The sequence below is a fragment of the Mobula birostris genome, chromosome 2 (assembly GCF_030028105.1).
Source record: "Mobula birostris isolate sMobBir1 chromosome 2, sMobBir1.hap1, whole genome shotgun sequence".
In the NCBI taxonomy this organism is placed as follows: Eukaryota; Metazoa; Chordata; class Chondrichthyes; order Myliobatiformes; family Myliobatidae; genus Mobula; species Mobula birostris.
The window spans coordinates 60,364,455-60,387,380 of record NC_092371.1 but is presented as its reverse complement, the minus strand read 5'-3'; the positions used below and the strand labels follow the sequence as shown (position 1 = coordinate 60,387,380).

Sequence of the window (22,926 nt, the reverse complement as noted above, 5' to 3'; positions counted from 1 at the left end):
ATTTATATTTGCATTTGCACAATTTGTTGTCTACATCCTGGTTGATCTGTCACTGATCCTGTTATAGTTATTATTCTATAGGTTTGCTGAGTATGCCCACAAAAAAATTAATCTCAGGGTTGTGTATGCTGACATATATGTACTTTGATAATAAAATTTACTTTGAACTTTGAGGATTAACTCATTAACATGCACAATGAAGTGAGGAATGGAATAATGGAAAAATGCATTGATGCTTCAATATAAACCTGACTGTGCATCCAAGAACACATGTAAGCTGAGGGGACCATTCTGAGCACAGGCTTGTCTCCTCAACCAATCAATACGTACAGCAAGGACCCAGGCTGTGTTTGTACTTATACATTGTGCCTGCATAACTCACCCACCCAAAAATAATCAAAATTACATTCCTGCTCCTGTGTACAATTGAATGGAACAAGGCACTCAAATGTCAACAGCACTTCCTAGTCATACCAAGTTATCACTGTGGTTTATACAATTTCAAGCATATGTTCCAGACCGAGATTGCCAATTAAAGCCTCTTCATTTGCTACTTCTGTTTCAGAGTGTGGGAATCTATCATATTTCACTGGCTTTCTGAAAAAGTTTTGTACAGACCTGGTTTGTTCTCTTTTCCCATAAATTTTACCCTTTTTATGTATTTATCCACTAACTTCCTGCATATGTTTATCAAAATTCTCATTTATGACTGTAAATACATCCACGGCTTCAGCCCATTTTACATCTCTGACCTCCTCCTATCTTCTGTGGTACCCCCCGCCTACATTTATTTATTTATTGACATACAACGCAGAATATGTCCTTCTGGCCCTTCATACCACACCCCCCTGCAATCCCCCGATTTAATCCTAGCTTAATCACGGGAAAATTTACAAAGACCAATTAACCTACCAACCAGTACATCTTTGGAACGTGGGAGGAAACTGAAGCAGCCGGAGGAAACCCCTGTGGTCATGGGGAGAACATACAAACTCCTTACAGGCAGTGGCGGGAATTGACTTTGGGTCACTTGTACTTTAAAGAATTGTGCTAACCACTATGCTACCGTGCCACTCCAATCTATCATCATTGGCAGCATTTTGAGGTGCCTCGCCATAAATCACTTTCCAGATTTCCTGATCTTTCTTTATCCTTCCCTGTCATTTGTAGCTAAAACCTCTCTGGAAAACAGTTGCACATTAGTTATTCCTCCCTACTCCTCCGATAGTGCCTGGACTTAGATTTTGTTTGTAACAAAGACTCTAGAAGGTTTCAATAAGTTAAAATAAATGCACATTTTATTTCATTTATCCCCATTGCTGAAATATTTGAAGTATGTTTCTTTGGGAATAGGCAGTGTTCTCCAGAAGTCCATAATTTTCTCGATGTCCATTTCATTCATACCTTATGTCCAGATAGATTCATCATGGGCTCAGTGAGATAGTGATCAGACCTCTTCACACATCTTGAAACCTCACCCTTTTATTAAAATGCTTCTTAATTAATTCTCTAATATATTCTGCACAATGGTAAAGCTATGTTCAGCTGGAATTGGTTGTACCATTATTTATACTGTACATGTTGCCCTGTCCATGTGTCAACTGCTTAATCGCCTTCCTCTGCATGTCATTTGGAACCATATATTCAAGTTGGCAATGTACCTCACTAGGTTTCCACGAAGTGCTGGAAATGATCATCAGATCAGGGAGCAACTGTGGAAAAAGAAGCAGAGCTAACCCATCAGGGTAGAGACCCTTCATCAGAATTGGGATACAGAGATAGTGAATGCTAGTCTTAAATTGCAGCAAATGGAGCAGACAGAGGGAATATCTGTAGGGTGAGACCAGATGAAAATCCTGGTTATGGAACTGGGAACATGGGGAAGTACTGAATTCATAGTTTGCATTAACAATAGGCTAGTCAGGTTCAGTTGAAAAGAGGATTTTTTTTCAATGAACTGTTGTATATAGGACGTGCAGAGTATACAACTTATTGTTGTACTGCGGAATGATACAGCAGATCGTGTTTCCATGTCACAACTCTCGACACCCAAGCTCAATCTCGGCTTCATTTGTCATTACATGTTCTTTCTGAGATGTATGGCTTTCCTCTGGGTACTCCTATTCCCTTCCACGTCGAAATATGTGCTGGAGATTTATTTGTTACTGTAAATTATGCCTTAATGTAGGCCAGTGGCATATAAAGAATGTAAATAGAATAGGGTATGAAAGAAATTATTGCAGGGCTGGAGGGAGAGAGAATAAAAAGATGGGGAATCGAACTGATGGATTTGCTCTGGCTGGAGCTAGCTTGGTCCCAATGGGCTGAATAGCAAAGATACACACTGTATCAGTGTGAAGCCTGGAGGAATCAGAGCTTTCTCTCCATAAAACTATCCAGAGAAATGCAATGATAGTTTGTTGAAACTAATCTTAGTAATTGAACCAATCATGTTCACTCTGACTGGCTTTGGCATTATCTCCTGATGCAGCCCAGCAGAAAAGGGAGGTGGGGCGGTATGTTTCAGTTCCACAATCAATGATAAAATATCATTTGTTTGCATATGCTATTATAATTTTCATTCCTGTATCCTTTTATAGCTGTTTTTCGGTGCAAAACATTGTATGTATTAAAATTACCATTTTGTCCAATGTTGTTTAAAATAAGATCTTCCCGTACTATAATTTATTAAAAGCATGACATAAATAACTTTTGTCATGATAATAAGTTGAAGCTGTTACAATTCAAATTAGTTGGCATTAAAAATGTCAAAAATATTCCTGACTATAAACTTATTGATGTTTATGTTAATTCAGGTGATGCTTTGACCAAGCAAGTGTACTGCAGAAAAGAGTGGAGGGCAAATACTTTTTTTAAAATTATCAGGAAATTTTTGAAGGAGAAGTAATTATGTTCAGTTCCTTTATGCAAATATTCTCTTAAATGTACGTTTCTTTGGTTAACTTATAGTAAAATTAAACAGCATCCACATTGAAATTGGTACCTGTTTAGATTTGTTTTCTCAAAGGTCATTCTTATTCAGTTCATGTGAAATGTTGATGGCAATGACTTGTACATCTTTTTCTAAAAACTCCTTCATCGCAAATTAGGCATATATATTTATGATATCCTTTAAAAGTGATTTTGGATCTTAGTTTAATTTACGTTTTGGGAAACTGACCACTGCCACACACTTAAACAATAAATTCATATCAAAATTTCTAGAAATTTTCCAGCTAGGATGTAAGCAAATGGAATACTGCTCAGTATTCTGGAATTATAATTTAGTCTACTTTTTAAAATTTTGATTGATGGGAGATTTTATATTTTGGCTAATGGTGATGGGTTTGATCAAGAAGCACTTTCTTTTTGAATCCTTAGTTTCCAGGTTGTAGCTCTTTTTTTTTGAAATCTCTTAATTGAAACCATTTCAGTTGCTTACAGAAACTTATTTTAAAATGTTCTAAACATATGCACACAGTAAGTACCAAAATCAACAAATGCAAACTTTTTCAGGAGTTGTCATTAACGAGGGGTGGAAGGAACACGCCACTTCTCAAACACCATCTGCTTGACCAGTCAGACTCCTCCAGCCCAGATGTGGAAAGCTCTGCAGCTCCCACATTGGCCTCATCACTCACCTCAGAAGCAAATCAACCTGAGCCCTGAAGGACTGGCAGAATCAAAACTGGTGCAGTTCTTTCCCACTGTCTCTAGGAATGTTCAGTAAGATAACCTCACTTCTTAAGTCTGATAGTGACTTCTAGTGACTTCCAATCAGTACTGCAGCTAGCTTTTCTAAGTTGCTCAATGCATCTGGAAAATTCAGATAGACTGATAAAAAAAAAAACTACCGATACTGGAAATCTGAATGAGAACAGAAAATTCTTGTTCAGGACTCCTTCCACACATAGTTAATGACAAGTTACGTACCGAAAAAGTTCACTTTTGTTGGTCTTGGTATTGTTTTGTGTGTACATTTGTAGAACATTTTAAAATAGAAGTAAAATTCTCTGATGTGCATTTACATAGCACTTTCAGTACACTTCCAGTGTGTTATGTTTATATTTTGGGAAGTTTGTCATCTATGACCTTAGAATATAGCACTCATTCAAAAGTTGTTACTTACCATGATGACATCATATTATATAGTTCTCTTCCCCATGGATTAAATAATATTTTCTTCAGTTTCATCTTATTTGATCTCACAATATTAATTTGTATTTCCATTTTACTCATCTTAGAAACATAGAAACATAGAAAACCTACAGCGCAATACAGGCGCTTCGGCCCACACTCCTGTGCTGAACATGTACGTTTGTACTTACTTTAGAAATTACCTAGGGTTACCCATAGCCCTCTATTTTTCTAAGCTCCATGTACCTATACAGGAGTCTCTTAAAAGATCCTCTTGCATCCACCCCCACCACAATTGTCAGCAGCCCATTCCATGCACTCACCATTCTCTGCGTAAAAAACTTAATCCTGATATCCCCTCTGTACCTACTTCTAAACACCTTAAAACTACCCTCTCATGTTAGCCATTTCAGCCCTGGGAAAAAGCCTCTGACTATCCACATGATCAATGCCTCTCATCATCTTACACATCTCTATCAGGTCACCTCTCATCCTCCATCGCTCCAAGGAGAAAACACCAAGTTCACTCAACCTATTCTCATAAGGCATGCTCCCCAATCCAGGCAACATCCTTGTAAATCTGTCCTGCACCCTTCCTATAATTTCCACATTCTTCCTGTAGTGAGGTGACCAGAATTGCACACAGTACTCCAAGTGGGGTCTGACCAGGGTCCTAAATAGCTGTAACATTACCTCTCGGCTCTTGAACTCAGTCCCACGATTGATGAAGGCCAATGCACTGTATGCCTTCTTAACCACACAGTCAACCTGTGCAACAGCTTTGAGTGTCCTACGGACACAGACCCCCAAGATCCCTCTGATCCTCCACACTGCCATTCTGCCATCATTCTTAGGTCATCATGCAATAAAAGTGAATACGTGTGTGTTAGTGTGTCTACATGAAAAATCAATCTAAGCAGAAGAAGAGAAGTTAGCAAAATAGTTATTTTATTCTGAACATGACTTTTAAGGATTTCAGATTGGACACTGATTTCTAATTATCACATTTTTTTCCAAATGCAGGCAGCAACCATGAAGATATGAACCAGACTACTAGGGTTGTTCAAACTCATTCCTATAGGAACTGCGAACCTGTTGAAATGTCATATCAATCTGGACAATTTCAGCCTGCTATACGAGTAGCAGACTTACTGCAGCACATCACACAGATGAAATGTGGCAAGGGCTATGGCTTTAAAGAAGAGTATGAGGTAAGTCCAAATTCATATTCATCACAATTCACTCTTTTAAACCCATTCTTAAAATAAAAGGCCCAAAAATTAGACTCCATGAGGGTTTAGTACCTCTGAAAGAAAAAAAGAGAAGGAATTTATAGTGGAGATATGAATATTGTTTTACCTTCAGGGACAGATCTGGCAAAGATTCAAAAATGATAAAATCAGAGTTCTGTGCAATATTTCTCACAGGAGTACTGTAGCTCAAAATTGTCTTTGCAATGTTATGATTCTATCATGATAGTTATGAAATCACACTACACAAATGGAAAACAAAGACTGCAGCTTCACAACAGGGCATGGCTGATGAAGAACGTGACGCATGCGTGGGTAGCATCTGAGTTCATTGCTTCCGTCTGTGTCACATATGAGATATGCAATGCTATGGGCAACCCAATGCCACCTTAATTGCCTGAAATCTGATGGCATATAGGAGTCAAGATATCACTGTTGGTAATACCATTCTTAACATGCTTCTGTGTCAGTTCATGAATGAAGGCCAATGGGAACTATCATCAACTGGAAACATTAAGCTGTTAAATATGAGCCTCAAAATGAATAATAAGAATAAATAAGCTTGTGTATGATCATACTCTGTATTGGTTGCAGTCAACCTGAATAACAAAGATTTCTGCCAGTGAACCTCAGAATTAGTAATGTGCAACCTCTGTGCTCACAGCGATTGTTGAATGGTTGTATCTAAAGACAAGAGTCTCTCATTTTTGCTTTTGACAATGTAGTCTCATTCATACTTCCAAATAACTCATATCTTAATAGTCTAGTTTAAATATATTTTCAAACAAGATCACAATTCTTGAGGTGCACTTACAGTCCAAATGTGAATATGAGTAAATGAATGTCACTCATAGACATCTGACATTGAAGAATACATTGACACTCAATGGTCCAAAATAGAGAGTGCGCTTCTTAGGATAATGAAAATTGGCATTCCACTTTGTATTGTTTTCAAATTCCATAGAACCATAGAACACTACAGCACAGAAAACAGGCCTTTCGGCCCTTCTAGTCTGTGCCAAAACATTATTCTGCTAGTCCCATTGACCTGCATCCAGTCCATAACCCTCCAGACCTCTCCCATCCATGTACCTATCCAATTTATTCTTAAAACTTAAGAGTGAGCCCACATTTACCACGTCAAATGGCAGTTCGTTCCACACTCCCACCACTCTCTGAGTGAAGAAGTTCCCCCTAAACCTTTCCCCTTTCACCCGAAAGCCATGTCCCCTCATATTTATCTCTCCTAATCTAAGTGGAAAGAGCCTATTCACATTTACTCTGTCTATACCCCTCATAATTTTGTAAACCTTTATCAAATCCCCCCTCATTCTTCTACGCTCCAAGGAATAAAGTCCTAACCTGTTCAATCTTTGCCTGTAACTCAACTCCTGAAGACGCGGCAACATCCCAGTAAATCTTCTCTGCACTCTTTCAATCTTACTGATATCCTTCCTATAGTTAGGTGACCAGAACTGTACACAATACTCCAAATTTGGCCTCACCAATGTCTTATACAACCTCACCATAACATCCCAACTCCTATACTCAATACTTTGATTTATGAATGCCAGGATGTCAAAAGCCTTCTTTACAACCCTGTCTACCTGTGATGCCACTTTCAGGGAATTATGTATCTGAACTCCCAGATCTCCTTGTTCCTCCACACTCCTCAGTGCCCTACCATTTACTGTGTATGTCCCACCTTGATTTGTCCTTCCAAAATGCAACACCTCACAGTTGTCTGCATTAAATTCCATCTGCCATTTTCTGGCTCATTTTTCCAGTTGGTCCAGATCCCTCTGCAAGCTTTGAAAGCCTTCCTCGCTGTCCACAACGCCTTCAATCTTAGTGTCATCAGCAATTGAATTCCAATCAATTTACAGCAAAATTATGCCGGAGCTTTAAAATATTATTACGTACATTGAACACTTGAAAAGAGTAAGCAAACATTTTGTTGATACTCATTGAGCCCAGAAGATGACCCAAATTATTCATGTTGTAATTTTGTCAAGAGCTTTGAATGCTGAAGGAGTGTAATACATAAGAATGAGTGAGTGAGGTCTCTATCTGTCATGGTCGACCATGGATGTTACATCCTAGCTATCTAGATATGCAATCCAGGGCAATACGATATGGAAAGCAAGCTGTTACTCATGTAGCAAGTTTCCCCTCTCCACGCATCTGATGAACCCAAAGGAACAGCTGAGACCAATACAGTTTGGTACCAGCAGCATCACAGGAGTTGCCAGTCAGCATTGAGCTCAACGTAGGACTACCTTAGAGATTCCAGCTCTGGAGCTTTTCCTGGAGGTTTACTCCCAAAGCCTTCCCCTTGAGTGGGTAGAGCTACAAGGCAGTGGTGGTATGAAATCAGAGTTTTCCTTCTCCAAAATGTGCTGCCAACCACAGCTGACAATCCCCATCTGCCCGAAGTGATCGGATTTAAGTCACCAGTAACCTGCTTTTGCTCATTCTCCTGTCAGTAGAAACGATTCTGCTGGGTTTAGTAGCTAAGCCACGTGTGAAGGGCAGGAGCTGGACTTGGTTATCAAAGGCATTTGAAGCTCACGTCACTGGGAGCATTTGTTAGGAAGTGGTGGCTTGTCCCCAGTACCACACCCTGGCTGCAACAACCTTAAGGAACCACCTTATAAGAATGAATGAGTACCAGCATAGAGTTGACTGAATGCTCCTCCACTTCCTGAGATAATACATAAACAGCTTCATCTTAAAACAATGAACTAGGCTTGACTGTACTTTGTGTGGGCTAATTGTTCATCATTTCATATACAGGAGCTTTCTGTTGTCTTGATTTTTTTTTCATTTCTTTAACCTATAAACAGGCAAACTATTATTTAAATGGGGAGAGAATTCAAAGTTCTGAGATGCAACGGGACTTGGGAGTCCTCGTACAGGATACCCTTAAGGTTAACCTCCAAGTTGAGTCGGTGGTGAGGAAGGTGAATGCAGTGTTGGCATTCATTTCTAGATGAATAGAGTATAGGAGCAGGGATGTGATGTTGAGGCTCTATAAGGCACTGGTGAGACCTCACTTGGAGTACTGTGGGCAGTTTTGGATGCCTTATTTAAGAAAGGATGTGCTGACGTTGGAGAGGGTACAGAGAAGATTCACTAGAATGATTCCGGGAATGAGAGGGTTAACGTATGAGGAACGTTTGACCGCTCTTGGACTGTACTCCTTGGAATTTAGAAGAATGAGGGGGGACCTCATAGAAACATTTCGAATGTTGAAAGGCATGGACAGAGTGGATGTGGCAAAGTTGTTTCGCATGGTGGGGGAGTCTAGTACAAGAGGGCATGACTTAAGGATTGAAGGGCATCCATTCAGAACAAAGATGCAAAGAAACTTTTTTAGCCAGAGGGTGGTGAATCTGTGGAATTCGTTGCCACGGGCAGCAGTGGAGGCCAAGTCATTAGGTGTATTTAAGGCAGAGATTGATAAGTATCTGAGTAGCCAGGGCATCAAAGGTTATGGTGAGAAGGTGGAGGAGTGTAATTAAATGGGAGAATGGATCAGCTCATGATAAAATGGCGGAGCAGACTCGATGGGCTGAATGGCCGACTTCTGTTCCTTTCTTATGGTCTATCTGAGTTGTGTGATATTTTGAGAGTTTGCACAAGAAGGAAGGCTGAAGTAACCTTTGCTGGTACTGTTCTACCTTCATTTGATATGGTATTTTAACAAATACAAAAAAAATCAATGAGCTTTTAACATTATATGATGCTCCTTCATATTTTACCTTGTATCAAAGGTTTTTTCTGAGATTTCATTTTTCATTTATTATTGAGCAAACACATGAACCTCAGTTGATTCCAAATCTGTGTAAGCTGCCTGTAACTATAGAGATTGTTTGCAGCTTATCAAGTCATCCTTTTAATTTGCAGTCATCAAAGTAGCACATTGGTTTGCTTTAGTACCGCACTAGCCCACTAAAATATTTAGAAGCTGAAATTTTCTGGGTAATTTTTGCTTTTCAACTCTGATAGAGCACCTTTTAGACCACCTTTAGTCATGTGAAATGGAATCTTTTTCCCTGGAATCAATTGATAAAAGGTTAACCAGTAGGTAGTGAAAAGCAGGAGAGTCGGATTGAGAGGAAAAATAAATCATCTATGGTCAAATAGTCAAGCAGACCTGATGGGCTGGATGGCCTAATTCTGCTCCTATGTCGTATGGTCTTATTTCAAAATTGTCAACAACTTTAGGTAATTTTCCAGACAGGGAAGACACCTAAGTTAGTGGTGTGTTATTACACAAATTGTCCTGCATATATTAAGAAATAGAAGGTTATCAATTCTCTTCCAAAGAAGTCGTCAGATGGATTTTAATGAACTGCCATTTTGTGTATCGTAAATAATAAACCTCCTGTTTATGTATTGTAAATAATAAGCCATTTACTAAAGTGCAGGAATTAGCACTTCTGGCATAATTTTCAAGACTACTATTCCATTAGTTGCAATGATGGATATCAGTCAATCACAAAATCACCACAGTAATGATCGCTTAACACTTCTCAAGCACCTAACAAGCTACTTAAGCTGCATAAATGTTGACAAGTTCATTTTCAGAGCTTTGGAGTATATAATGTTTAATGAGAAAGGCGGAATGGTAAGTGTGATTTTGTAGATGTTGATAACGTTCCACTCATTCTGAAATATAAGTGGAGTTTTAATTGAGGAAAGAAACCTCTGAATTTGCAAAGGAGCTACCATGCATTGCCACTTCATTTGGCAGAAAACAAAAATCTTCCCAAGTGATCTGATGCTTGGCAAAGTTCCAAAAATGAAAAGTGGAACACAAGGTTTTTTCTAACTAGAGATACAGGCTCAACATCCCTAATGAGCCCACACCTGCCAATTAAACCCATGTGACCATTTAAGCCTCTAATCCATACGTCTTTGGAATATGGGAGGAAATCAGAGCACCCAGAGAAAACACACATCATTGTGTTTTGTGTATACATAATAAAGAACTTCATTTCCCATTCTGCAAAGTCAGTGGTTCACCGGAAACCAGAAGTGTCACTGGTGAACTTAGAGTGCACACAAAAGTGTGGAGCTAGATGCCAGGACTGTAGTGTCCTGTGAATAAATATGTGTTAGTTTAAACCATCACAAAGCTTGTCTTTTATCAAGAACAAAGATGACAAAGGGAGAACGTACAAACTCCTTACAGACAGCAGCATGAATTGAACCCAGATCACTGGTGCAGTAATAGATTACTTAACCATGCTGCCCTGTTTTACTTAAACACATCAGCACAAGGTATATTTGGCCATAAAGAAATTACTGAGTGATATAAGTCTTGGCTCAGTTATTGCAGCTTTTGAATGATTGCAAAATTGATTTAGATACTTGAAGATAAGATTTAAGGAGGCCTATAGTTCACTTTACAGCTGAGGCAAAAATGGAAGATTCTGACTCCTTCCCAAGGGGGGAATATCCCTGCAGAATATACTGTATGCCAATGGACTGGGCAGGCCTAAAATATGCATTTGATTGACTTGTCAACACAAATCCAATCATTATCACATTGCTGGTTAACTTCACTTGTGTTGCACAAGTTAGCTGCTAAATTACTTATAGATGACTTCTTAAGCAGTTAGTTTTGTGGGAAATATTTCTAATGTTCGAGGTGATGAAAGGTATTCCTTATATGCAAGCAAAAAAAAAGTCTATCCTTCCATAATTGTCATGATGTGCCATATAAATCATTAGGTTTTAAGATAGGAGAACACTATAAAATAATTGTATATGATTTATAGAAAGGAAAATATAATGAGTCGTGGTATTTTCATGGGCTGAATCTCCTTTGCTCAGTTTCAACCTCACTGATTCATAAAATAATACAACAAAGCACACAATTAGATGTGGCTTCTGTAACAGCTCTAAGCAAGTTTTTGGTTTGGGCCGGAAATTGACAAAACAAGGTTCAAGAAAAGCCAGCTACACTGAGAGTAAGTAAATCATCTGGACCATCAGGGCTGTAACATAAATTGCTAATTAAAGTAAGGGTGGCAATTGGTCATAATCTTTCACACATAAACAGATTCAGGAGTGTGCCCGACAATTGGAAAAATTGCAAATGTTAAATATTTATTCAAAAAGGTGAAGGGTTCAATCTAATAATTGTAGACCAGTCAGCTTATGATCAGAAGTGGATCAAGACATCATGGTCAGGGAAAAAGTTTACAGTCACCTGGGAAAGGGTTTAAGAAAGGCAGCATGAAATGGTTGAAGAATGAAAATCTTAAAAAAGATAAATACACTTGATGAGTTTCACATGGACTTCCCAAAGGCAATTAATCAGATGCCACATAATAGGCTTGTTATCAGGACTGGGAGCCAAGAATGAAAGAGGCTGAAGGTGTATGGACAGAAAATTAGTGACTAACAGGAAACAGAACTCAGCAACAAAATGGGTTAAAGTGCCAAATGAAGCAAAGATTATAATGAAGAGCTTACTTCAAAGCTCAGAAAAAGATTGTGCAGCCTCAAATGTTAACTCTTTCCACATGCTGAGTTTCCAGGATGTTCTAGTTTCATTCCAGTATTCTGCACTTTGGACTAAGGCAGTAATGAAGACAGGCATCCAGCGGTACTGGTAAAACCCAAACTGGGCATCAGGCAGTAGATTATTTGGAAGTATCCCTTGACGTCACCATCAGCGCCCATTGTATCACTTTACTTATCATTGAGAGGAGACTTCTGGCATTGTAATTAGCTGGACTAGATTTGATTCTGATGAAGGTCTCGGCCTGAAATGTCAACTGTTTATTCTTTTCCATAGATACTGCCTGGCCTGCTGAATTCCTCTAACATTTTGCTTGTGTTGCTTGGATTTACAGGCATCTGCAGAACTTCTCTTGTTTGGATTGGATTTGTCCAGCATTTTGTGAACAGATTATATGTACCTAAAAAAAAATCATATTACTAGGTCTATTGTAATTATACTAGAACAGTTTAACCAGAGGTTCAGCTAGTCCTGAAGCTCAAATCTTCAATATAACATCTGTCCTGTTGCCTAGTTCTATAGACTTTGCTGCTTCCAGTTTTCTGGCTGTCCGTAGGAGTGAATCAGAATGGCTGTTGACCGATGCTGGGAATCTTGGCTTAGTAGCATTATGAGGACCGAAGCCTTTTTGTTAGCTGGGCACTGAGGAAGGAAATGTGCTTGGGCTCTCCTCCTCCTGTTAGCTGTTTTGTTCTCTACTGCCATTCATTATCAGATGTGATAGAATGTAGAGTTTGATCCGATGTATTGCTTGTGAGATCACTCATCTCAAGCTATTGCAGGCTAGTAATTCTGTATTGTGGCTGGCATCCCATTATCTGGATCAACATTCCTAACTGAATCAGGATTCATCCCCTGGCTTGATGGCAGACAGAATGAGGAATTATCAGATAATGATGTCACAGATTGAGATGGGGCACCTCTCTACTGCTCCTGATAGTCGACAGAGCCTCAGGGATGCTCAGTTTTGAGTTCTCAGTTCGGTCTGAGACAACGCCCCTGAGCACATTTGCAGTGCCGCACACAATGATGGAGCGCGTTCCTGATGAGACGATTGGGCTTTCTGTCCACCAGGGCTGCACAGTAGTCACTTTAGCTAATTTTTTTATTATGAACAGCTCCATCTACCACAGATAGGTTGGTGAGGTTGAGGTCAAGTTGGTTCTCACACTATATTTCAGCAGCTATGGACTCCAGTACATGGCTAAATTGGTCCGTAGCAGTGCTACCAAACTAGTCCTGGCAATGGACATTGAGGTCCTCTACCCTGAGTACATTCTGCCCCTTGGTACTGTCAGTAATTCTTCCCAGTATTTATTCATTTAGAGATACAGCGTGAAACTGGCCTTTCCGGTCTAAAGAGCTGTGCCGCCAATCAACCAGCCTGCTTAACACTAGCCTAATTAAAGTTCAAAGCAAAATTTATTATCAGTGTACAAACATGTCACCATATGCAGCCCAGGGATTCTTTTTCTGTGGACATCGTTACCAAATATATAGAACAGTAAGTGTAAACAGGATCTGTAAACTGTAATTATAGGATATCCTTAAGCTGGCCAGTGGCGTCGTGGCATCTGCACTGAACTTTGAGGCAAGTGGTCTCGGGTTCAAACCTGGCTGGCTCTTTGCATGCTTTCCATTCGTGCTGGGTTGAGCATTAATAGAGCAATCCGATCTCATCACAAACAGACTGATGTGCTATGAAGCCATGATTCACTTGTTGCAAATATAATCAGGCCCATGATTGATCTGATACCATGAGTCTTCAATGGGGCATGGAGTCCATGCTGAAGATGCTCTTTCCTCAGTACTGCTGTGCTGCATCTTCTGTTTGATTAGTCCTGCTGGTGAAACCAGGTAATATGATGAAGGGGTCTGTCCCATTGTCTGCAAGGTATAATTCTGTACATATGTTGCTACACTAGTTTGTGGAACGGCTTTCCCAATTTAGACAGCGATTTAGACAGGTGTTTGTTCAGAGGATTTTTCTAGGTTCAATGAAAGGTCAATGAAACTCCTAGAAAAACTGAATTTTTATCATTTTTCATCACATTCTATTCCACAGTAGCACTTAAGTCACAAAATTGCCAGGCAATAACCCATCTCTACATGATACAACATAACCACTTAACATTAACATTGAAGAGCATTGCCATTGCTAAGTCTGCAGCTATCAATATCCTGGAAATCACAGCTGGAAAGAAACTTGATCAGAGCAGCTATGCAATACTATGGCTACAAAAGCAAGTCAATGGTTAGGCCACCTGCTGTCATTGTACCTCCTGACAACCTCGACCAGATACAAGTCAGGAGGAGAGCAGGATGCTCTCTGCTTTCCTGAATGACTGCATATGCAATAGTAGTCAAGAAGCTTAACATCATCCGTGACAATGTAGCCATTTGATTGACACTGCAAACTGCCACCTCAAGCATGCATTTCTTCCACTGTTACTTGATAGCTTTGGTTACAACAAGAGCCCACAATAAGCTTCAGAATATCTTGGTCAGTGTTCACAAGAAATTCTTGAATGGGAACAAGAGTAGGCCACTTGAACCTGCTCCACCTTTCATTAAGATCATGTCTTATCTTCTCCCTCATTGCCATATTCCTGCAGTCTTGCAATATCCCAAGATTCCTGAGTATCCAGTAATCTATCTTTGTTTTAATTGAGCGCAAAGACTAAGCAGCCACAGTCCTCTAGGGCAGAGAATTCCAAAGATTTATCACTCTCTACATGGATAATTTTCTTCCCACCTCATTTCAGAATGGCTTTTCCTTATATGAGCCCTTATTCTAGTCTCCTCAGCCTGGAAAATACATCTTCATGGCAGCTGCCACGTTGAACCCTGTATGAACTTTGTAATAAGAATATCTCTCATTCTGCCAAATCCTCAAGGATACAATCCCAGGCTACCCACTCTTACCTTTTGCAACAAATCCAACAAGCTTGAATCAATCTTGTGAATCTTTGCTGTACTCCCTCTATGGTAAATATATCATTATTTAGATAAGGAGATCAAAACTCTACCAATACTCCTTGTCTCACTGAGGGCCTATATAATTGCAATACGTCATCTTTACTCTTCTAATAAAGGCCAATGTACCATTTGCCTCTTTTACCAACTGCTGTACCTGCATGTTGCCTTTTAGTGAATTGTGTACAAGATTAACTTGGCCCTTTGAATATTAGCGTTACTTAATTTCTGTCTTTCTGCATTATATAACTAAAATAGATAGTTTTATATTTTTCCACATTTATATCCATCTGTCACATTCTTGTCCACTTACTCAATCTTGAAGCAACAACAAACAAACTGCTGGAGGAACTCATCAGATCAGGCAGTATCTACGGAAAGGACCAAACAGTCAATGTTTTGGGCAGAGGTCTTTCGTCAGGACTGAATTTTGAAGCCTAATTGCACCCTTTCTCTACTCATAATCCCACCTCAAATTGATCATTCAGCAGATTTGGAAAATAATGTTTGGCCCTCTTGGTATAGATCACAGATGGCTAAGGCCCAACCACAGAATCCTGCCAACCGATGAAGAATCCATTTATTCCATTCTTTGTTTTTGTCCAAAGCTATTCTATATTCCCTTCAGTACTTTATCCCTAAATCCATGTGTTATATCCTTGTTGTTCGACCTCCTCGGGGGGATATTATCAAAAGACTTCTGAAAATCCAAATACCTTATTGGGTTTACTTACCTAATCTACTAGTCCTACTAATCCTACTCTGTTTGGACTATTCTTTGCTACTGTTCTTCAGGATGCCACATCAAACCTGAAGTCAGGGGTCTTACTACAAATGAGGGCTGATGGCAGTCTCCTCAATCTCGTAAGACTGAGAGCAAAAACAAAAGTCAAGGACATTGTGGTGCATGAGCTACAGTTTGCTGATAACTGTGCACTGGTTGCCCACTCTCCCAAAGACTTACAGGAGATCACCAGTCGCTTTGCCAATGCAGTCAAAAGCTTCGGACTGACAATCAGCCTGAAAAAGACAGAAGTTCTAAACCAACCAGTTCCTGGCTCAGGCTATGAAGAACAAACTGTCCTCATTGATGACACTCGTCTCAATGCTGTCAACAAGTTTTGCTATCTGGGCAGCATAATGACATCCTCAGCTTCTCTGGATATGGAGATTGGGTCAAGAACCAGAAAAATCTGCTTTGCCTTTGCTCAGCTGGAAGATCGAGTTTGGTCACAGAATATCAGGTTGGCCACCAAGTGCAAGGTATACAGGGCCGTTGTCATTTCAGCCTTATTATACGGATGTGAGATGTGGTGCCAATATCAGAGTCACTTACGCTAGCTTGACCAACTGCAGCAGCGTCACCAATGTTCTCTGATGAAGATCACCTGGCGAGACAAGGTCTCCAATACCGTGGTCCTCTCTCAGGCCCGAATGCCAGCAGTTTCAACCTTGGAGATTTCAGCCCAATTGCGCTGGCAGGGCATGTTGTCAGAATGCCTGACGGAAGAATGCCCAAGGACATCTTGTACGGCCAACTGTCCAGTGGTACAAGAAAACGAGGAGGCCAGCGACTATGGTACAAGGATATTCTGCACAGGAGCCTCAAGAAAGCTAACATTGCCCCATCAACATGGGAGGATCTGGCTCAAGATCGCTCACAGTGGAGGGACGCCATCAGAAAGGGTGTGGACGCGGCTGAGAACAAGCTCAAAGAGGCAACAAAGGAAAGACACAGGATGCACCACAACAGAGCCTCTGCCCCTGCTGTCCCACCAGGCCTCACCTGCCAAGTATGTGGCAAGCAGTGCCGGTCAAGGATCGGCCTGTACAGCCACTTCAGGATGCACATATCAAACCCCACTAACTGACTGAAAGGAACCATCATCATCCTATGGGATGGATAGCAGAGTCACATTCACTAAGATCTCCAGTAAATCTGAACAACATACACAAAATGCTGGAGGAACTCAGCAGGTCAAGCAGCAACTATGGAAATGATTAAACAGTTGATGTTTTGGGTTGAGACCCTTCATCAACACTTTATGTATGTTGCTCTGGATTTCCAGCATCTGCAGAATCTCTTATGTTTATGATTTGCTGCACCAGTAAACCAGTCATACATGTCTTTCATAAATTCAACCTGACACTTCTCAACCCTATTATTTTCCAATGTGTTGAGTTATTATATACTTCAATTTTAACTCCAGTATCTTCCCCACCCTTGATGTCAGGCTGAAGAAGAACCCTGGACCTGAAACGTTAACTGTTTCGACATGTTGTGCATTTGGAGATGCTTTTCTGCGCACCACTATTATAATGCATGGTTATTTGAGTTACTGTCGCCTTTCTGTCAGCCTGAACAAGTTTGGCCATTCTGCTCTGACATCTCTCATTAAAATGGTGTTTTCACCCACAGAACTGCCTATCACTGTGTGATTTAGAAAACCATTCTCTGTAAACTCTAGAGGTTCATGTGTTTGATAACTCCAAGAGATCAGCAGCTTCTGAGTTACCCAAACCACTCCATGTGACACAATCAATCATTCCATGATTAAAGTCATTTAGATCACATTTCTTCCCCATTTTGATGTTTGGTCTGAACAACTGAACCTCTTTACCAAGTCTTCATGCTTTTATGAATTGAATTGCTGCTACCTGATTGGCTGATTAGATATTTGCATTAACGAGCAGGTGTACTGATGTAACTAATAAAATGGCCACTGAGTGAATATTTTACCATATGCTATCTTGAGATTCATTTTTTGCAGGCATTTACAGATAAAAAAGAAATACAATAGAATTTTATGAAAACCAAAAAATATCATGACTGACAACCAACCAAAGTGCAAAGAAAATTAATACTGAGAACATGAGGTATAATGAGTCCTTGAAAGCCAGTCTCTATGTCATAGAATCGGTTCAGAGTAGTGGTGAATGAAATTATCCATACTGGTTCAGGAAACTGATGGTTGGAGAGCAAGGATTCCCAATATTTTTATGCCATGGGCCAATCGAAATAAGCAAGGGGTCTGTGGAACGCAGGTTGGGAACCCCAACAATTTAGGGTAATAGCTGCTCCTGAACGTGGTGGTGTGGGATCCAAAGCTTCTTTACCTGATGGTAATAGTGAGAAGATGCATAGTTTTCTGGAAGTCGCAACACACATGGACAGGTTGGTGAAAGTGGTGTGTGGTGTGCTTTCCTTCACTGGTCATGGCAATGAGAACAAGAGTTGGAAAGTTATGTTACAGCTGTACAATACGTGTATGGTCCCAGCTCCATACGTGGAGTATTGTGTGCAGATCTGGTTGCCATACTATAGGAGGGATGGGATTAAGTGAGAGATTAAAATTCGCACAGATGTCACCTGGACTGGAGGGCTTACTTTTATAAGGAGAGTCTGGACAAACTGGGACTGTCTAGGGAGCAAAGGAGTATGAGGGGTGACCTCATAGAGGCTTATAAAACCATGAGGGGCAGCATGGTAGCACAGTCTGTAGCACAACGCTTTACAATACAAGCGACCCGGGTTCACTTCTGGCTGCTGCCTGCAAAGAGTTTATACATTCTCCCTGTGACCATGTGATTTTCCTCCGGGTGCTCTGATTTCCTCCAACAGTCCAAAGACATACTGTTTGGTTAGTTTATTTGTCACTGTAAATTGTCCCGATTAAATCAGAGGATTACTGGGCAGTATGGCTCAGAGAACCAGAAGAGCCCGTTTTGTGCTGTACGTCAATAAATAAATAAATGTAGGAGGTAGGTAGTCACTGTCTTTTTCCCAAAGTATGGGATGTTAAGACTTAATGTGCGAGGGGAAAGAGTTAAAGTGGACGTGAGGTACAACAATTTCAAACAGAGGGTGGTGGGTAGGTGGAACGAGCTGCAAGTGGAGGAAGAGGGTACAGTTACAATCTCCGAAAGATGCTTAGACAGTTCCATGAAAGGAAATGTTTACAAAAGATGTGGGACAGAAGAAAGCAAATGGGATTAGCAAAGGTAGATATCTTGCCTGGCATGGATAAATTGAAACAAAGGGTATCGACTATCCTTCGGTGTTCTGGGATTTATCAGGTTTTACTTTCACCGAATTCCCTCGCATTTTTTTAACACTTAGTTCCTGCACATCCTCATTCCTGTAGACTCTTAGCTCTTTGATATTTCTGACAGGTGTCATATTGCATGAAGACAAACATGAAGAGGCTGTTTAATTCCTCTGCCATTTCTTTATTCTCCATTATAAACTCTCCCATCTACACCTAGAAGGGACTCACATTTGCCTTCAATAGTCTTTACAATATCATTAAAAACTCTTGCCACTATTTCTTACTGATTTATTCTAATTTTCTATCCCCCTTTCATTATTGATTATTTGATCCTCTTTAGTTCAGTTCTAAAACATTTCCAGTCAAAGTCAAAATCAAGATTATTGTCATATGCGCAAGTACATGTAGGCATATGTGTCAGGAAATACTTACTTGCAGCAGCAACACAGGCATCAAATAAGCAGGAATCACGGGGAAAAAAATAAATATGTCCAAATTTTACAAGAAAGAACACAATTAGAACAATGATTGTCCATTTTAGTGCAAGATGATCGAAGTGGTCATAAGGCTGTAGTGATTATGGTCATGCCAGTTGGTTCAGGAACTTTTGAAGGGTCTTGGCCTGAAACGTTGACTGTTTATTCCTTTCCATAGATGCTGCCTGACCTGATGAGCTCCCCCAACCTTTTGTATGTGTTACTCTCAATTTCCAGCATCTACACAATCTCGTGTGTTTATGGCTCGGGAACTGTATGGCCTGCTGAAGGGTTTCGGCCCGAAACGTCGACTCTGCTTTTTTCCATCGATGCTGACTGGCCAGCTGAGTTCCTCCAGCACTTTGTGTGTGTTGCTCGGATTTCCAGCATCGGCAGATTTTCTTTTGTTTGTGGGCTGAAGGGAAGTAGCTGTCTATGAGCCAGGTGGTGTGGGTCTTCAGACTTCTGTACCTTGGGCCCAATGGTAGCTGCAAGATCCTCATGACTCCTATTGCTTCTGTCAACTTTATCAGCCTCTCCCTTGAATTTCATACTGTTCTTCAGTTCTCTTATCAGCCATTGATACACTTTTCCTGTTGGGTTTTGTGAAATTACACAGCAGTTCTAGCCACTGCTTATCCAATGTTATACATTTCAGCATCTTTTCCAAACAATCGTTGCAAACAACTCACTCTTCGCCTTCTTTTTCTTTTATTTAAGCCCCTGGTTTCAGATTGAACATCACTTTAAAAATCAATGTAAAATTCTATCATAATATGCAAACTCTTCCCTTTGGAGCAAGATTATCAATTAACTCTTTTTCAATACACAAAATAAGATCTTTTCCTTTGTGGCAGATTAAAACAAATTGTATATTTTTAACAATGGATCATATATCCTTATGAAATGATACCCATAACAGACAGGATTTATTTTCTTTATTTAGCTGGAAACAATACCTTGTTTCAGAATGAGCATTATCAGGTGCCTCTGAGCAGTTTTCTTTTGTGGTTTCAAAGTAAAATTGGACACCAGAGAAATCGTTGTGGAGCATTTTGAGTACCTGTTTCAATGTATGACCTTGCATAGCAACAGAAGCTGTTGCTACGCAGGAACATAGATTCAGCTCTCTCACTGTGATCTTTTCTTTGTTGTATTCAATATTATCTCCTGAAATAAAGCAGATTGACAAAGATAATGACTTTGTGTGTATACTTCAGACAATCCAACGTGAGACTCTAAATGACTGTGATTATATTCTGCTTTGGTTTGATGGGCTTGTAGTTTTAATGTAGCACTCTGACTTAGGTCAAAACTGATGAAGGTTATTGAAACTTATTTACCATTCTCCTGTTTCTTGACTCCTGTGAGACTCCTTTGAACTTTCATTGGACTAAAATACATCAGGTGCAGATTGAGGAGGCTGATCATGGCTTCACTTTACCACCATACCCCATATTGAGAGCCAGACAAGAAATGGTAACAGATTACTTGTAGGAAAAAGTAGGAAGCCTCATATTGGGGACTTTTTTCTGATCGTGCCCAACATGATCACACATTTCCAAAACAGCGATATTCTACTTTTGCTTTGTTTAAATGGTTCTATATTTACTGGTAGTGGGAATTTTACTTCTGCACAAAACATGAATTCCTTGAGGCAATCCACATTACAACTCTGAACATTGATTAGATCTTTACATACCTTGGAATACTGTTCAACATTGGTAGAGCCTTTTCACCATTTTAACCAATACACTTGACAGTAATTCATCTGGTGACTGTCCATCGTATCCAACAATGACAGGAAACCTGTGTGAGAGAGTTTTTAAAGTGGAAAAGTCAATGCACTGGGAAGTTCCACTCTCCTGCCCTCAGGAGTCTGGGTCCAGTGGTATGAGAAAGCATCACAAACTGCGGTATTAGTTGGATAGGATGACCATGACATCTTCTGTGCCTCGCTATGCCCTTCACTCTCCACGGAGCATTGCAGTTCCAAATCCTTAGCCATTGTATCTCACTGAAGATCTCATCCGCCCAGTCCACAGGAGCTGGCTTTGCATGCTAGGACAGGCATGTCCCTACCTCAAGGGGTAAGAGTCTGCCAGCTACCCTCACCTGCTTTAGCTCACCTGTCGAAGTGGTGTACTGGGTTGTGGCTGCTGTGACATGCAGACAGCTACTTGGAGCCACAGGTGAGAGCTGAGTGTCCAACGGGGATCAAAGGTGAGTCAGCTACCCTGGTATGCACACAACAAGCCCCTTCCTCAGAGGTGGGTACCCCTCCCTGGGCACTCCACATACCCCCAACAGTAATTCATACCAGGATATAACTAATCAGATCGTCATTGGCATCAGACTGGGGAGATGAGTTGAGGGGTTGACATTTCTAGCCGTTAAAGGCCATGTAAGTCCTTCATTTACTTCCCAGTGTCATTTACTTTAAGCTATTTTCCAAATTGACCATTTCAAGATATACAGACAGGAAGAAGTGATAAATTCCCATTGGTAAAGCCATTGTGTTTTATTTAACCTGCAATGGTTGGATAAAAACACTTTGGTCTCATGCATTCCTACTCAAATAATCACTTTTGACCCATGTTCTTGTGATTATTCTTGCTGCTTTCAGTCATACACATCAATGAAGGCAATGGGCAACAATTAATGCTGCTGCTTCTTGTCACATGAACATGATTATATTCTTCAGCTTCCTGAAAGACCACTCCCTCCATGGTTGTCATTCGACGTATGGAAAGAGCATGCATGCCAAGCAGCAAAGGATCCTGAATTAGCAGTGATCTTCACATCAAGATTCATGCTCAGGTCATTTCTAGATTAATATTTACAGCTATGACATTGATCAAATTATTTCACAATCTTATGAAGCGATCATTTTATTTTAAAAAAGCATCCCTCAATATCTAGCAACAATCAAACCTCTCCTCAAGCACATGGATGTAAAACAGATGATGTTTCAGGCCAAGACCCTTCACCTGATGAAGGGTCTCAGCCTGAAACGTCGACAGTTTACTCTTTTCCATAGATGATGCCTGGCCTGCTGAGTTCCTCCAGCATTTTGTGCGTGTTAACCAGTTGGAGCATTGTAAGGTATTAAGTACCGGCAGCTGCCTCCATGCCCAGTCTGATTTATCTCTGCACGCTGAGAGGTGTTTTGTGCCTCAGGTGAGAATACGCATGTATGTTGTCGGTGTCATTGGATTTGCCTCAACATAACAAAGCCAGATAATAAATAAACATAAAGCCTGGCCTTTCAAGATAAATGTTCTTGTGCCTTTCCTATGCAACCACTTCGTAGATCAGTTTATTTCTCTGAGCAGCACTCCATTCCACTCCTGCAAGGTTACTCTCTGTCTTCATACTCCTCATCCGATTCCTCAGGGGAAGGAACCTGGGTCTAAATTATCCATGAATGCAGCTCGAGGGCTCCTGTGCTCTCTCATTCTTTTAGTTTTGCCTCATCAAAAGGCAATGAGCATAGTGGC

General features: G+C 40.3%; 1 protein-coding gene across 3 annotated transcripts in view; it reads left to right on the top strand.

Annotated features, from left to right (window-relative positions):
- The window catches only part of LOC140187024 (receptor-type tyrosine-protein phosphatase T), a 1,622,799-nt gene that overhangs the window by 1,511,223 nt on the left and 88,650 nt on the right, over nucleotides 1–22,926 (top strand). For all 3 annotated transcript variants that reach the window (XM_072241892.1, XM_072241901.1, XM_072241888.1), the window contains one exon: nucleotides 5,161–5,348. In XM_072241892.1, the coding sequence (XP_072097993.1) occupies nucleotides 5,161–5,348 (188 nt within the window). The remainder of the gene's footprint in view (nucleotides 1–5,160; nucleotides 5,349–22,926) is intronic.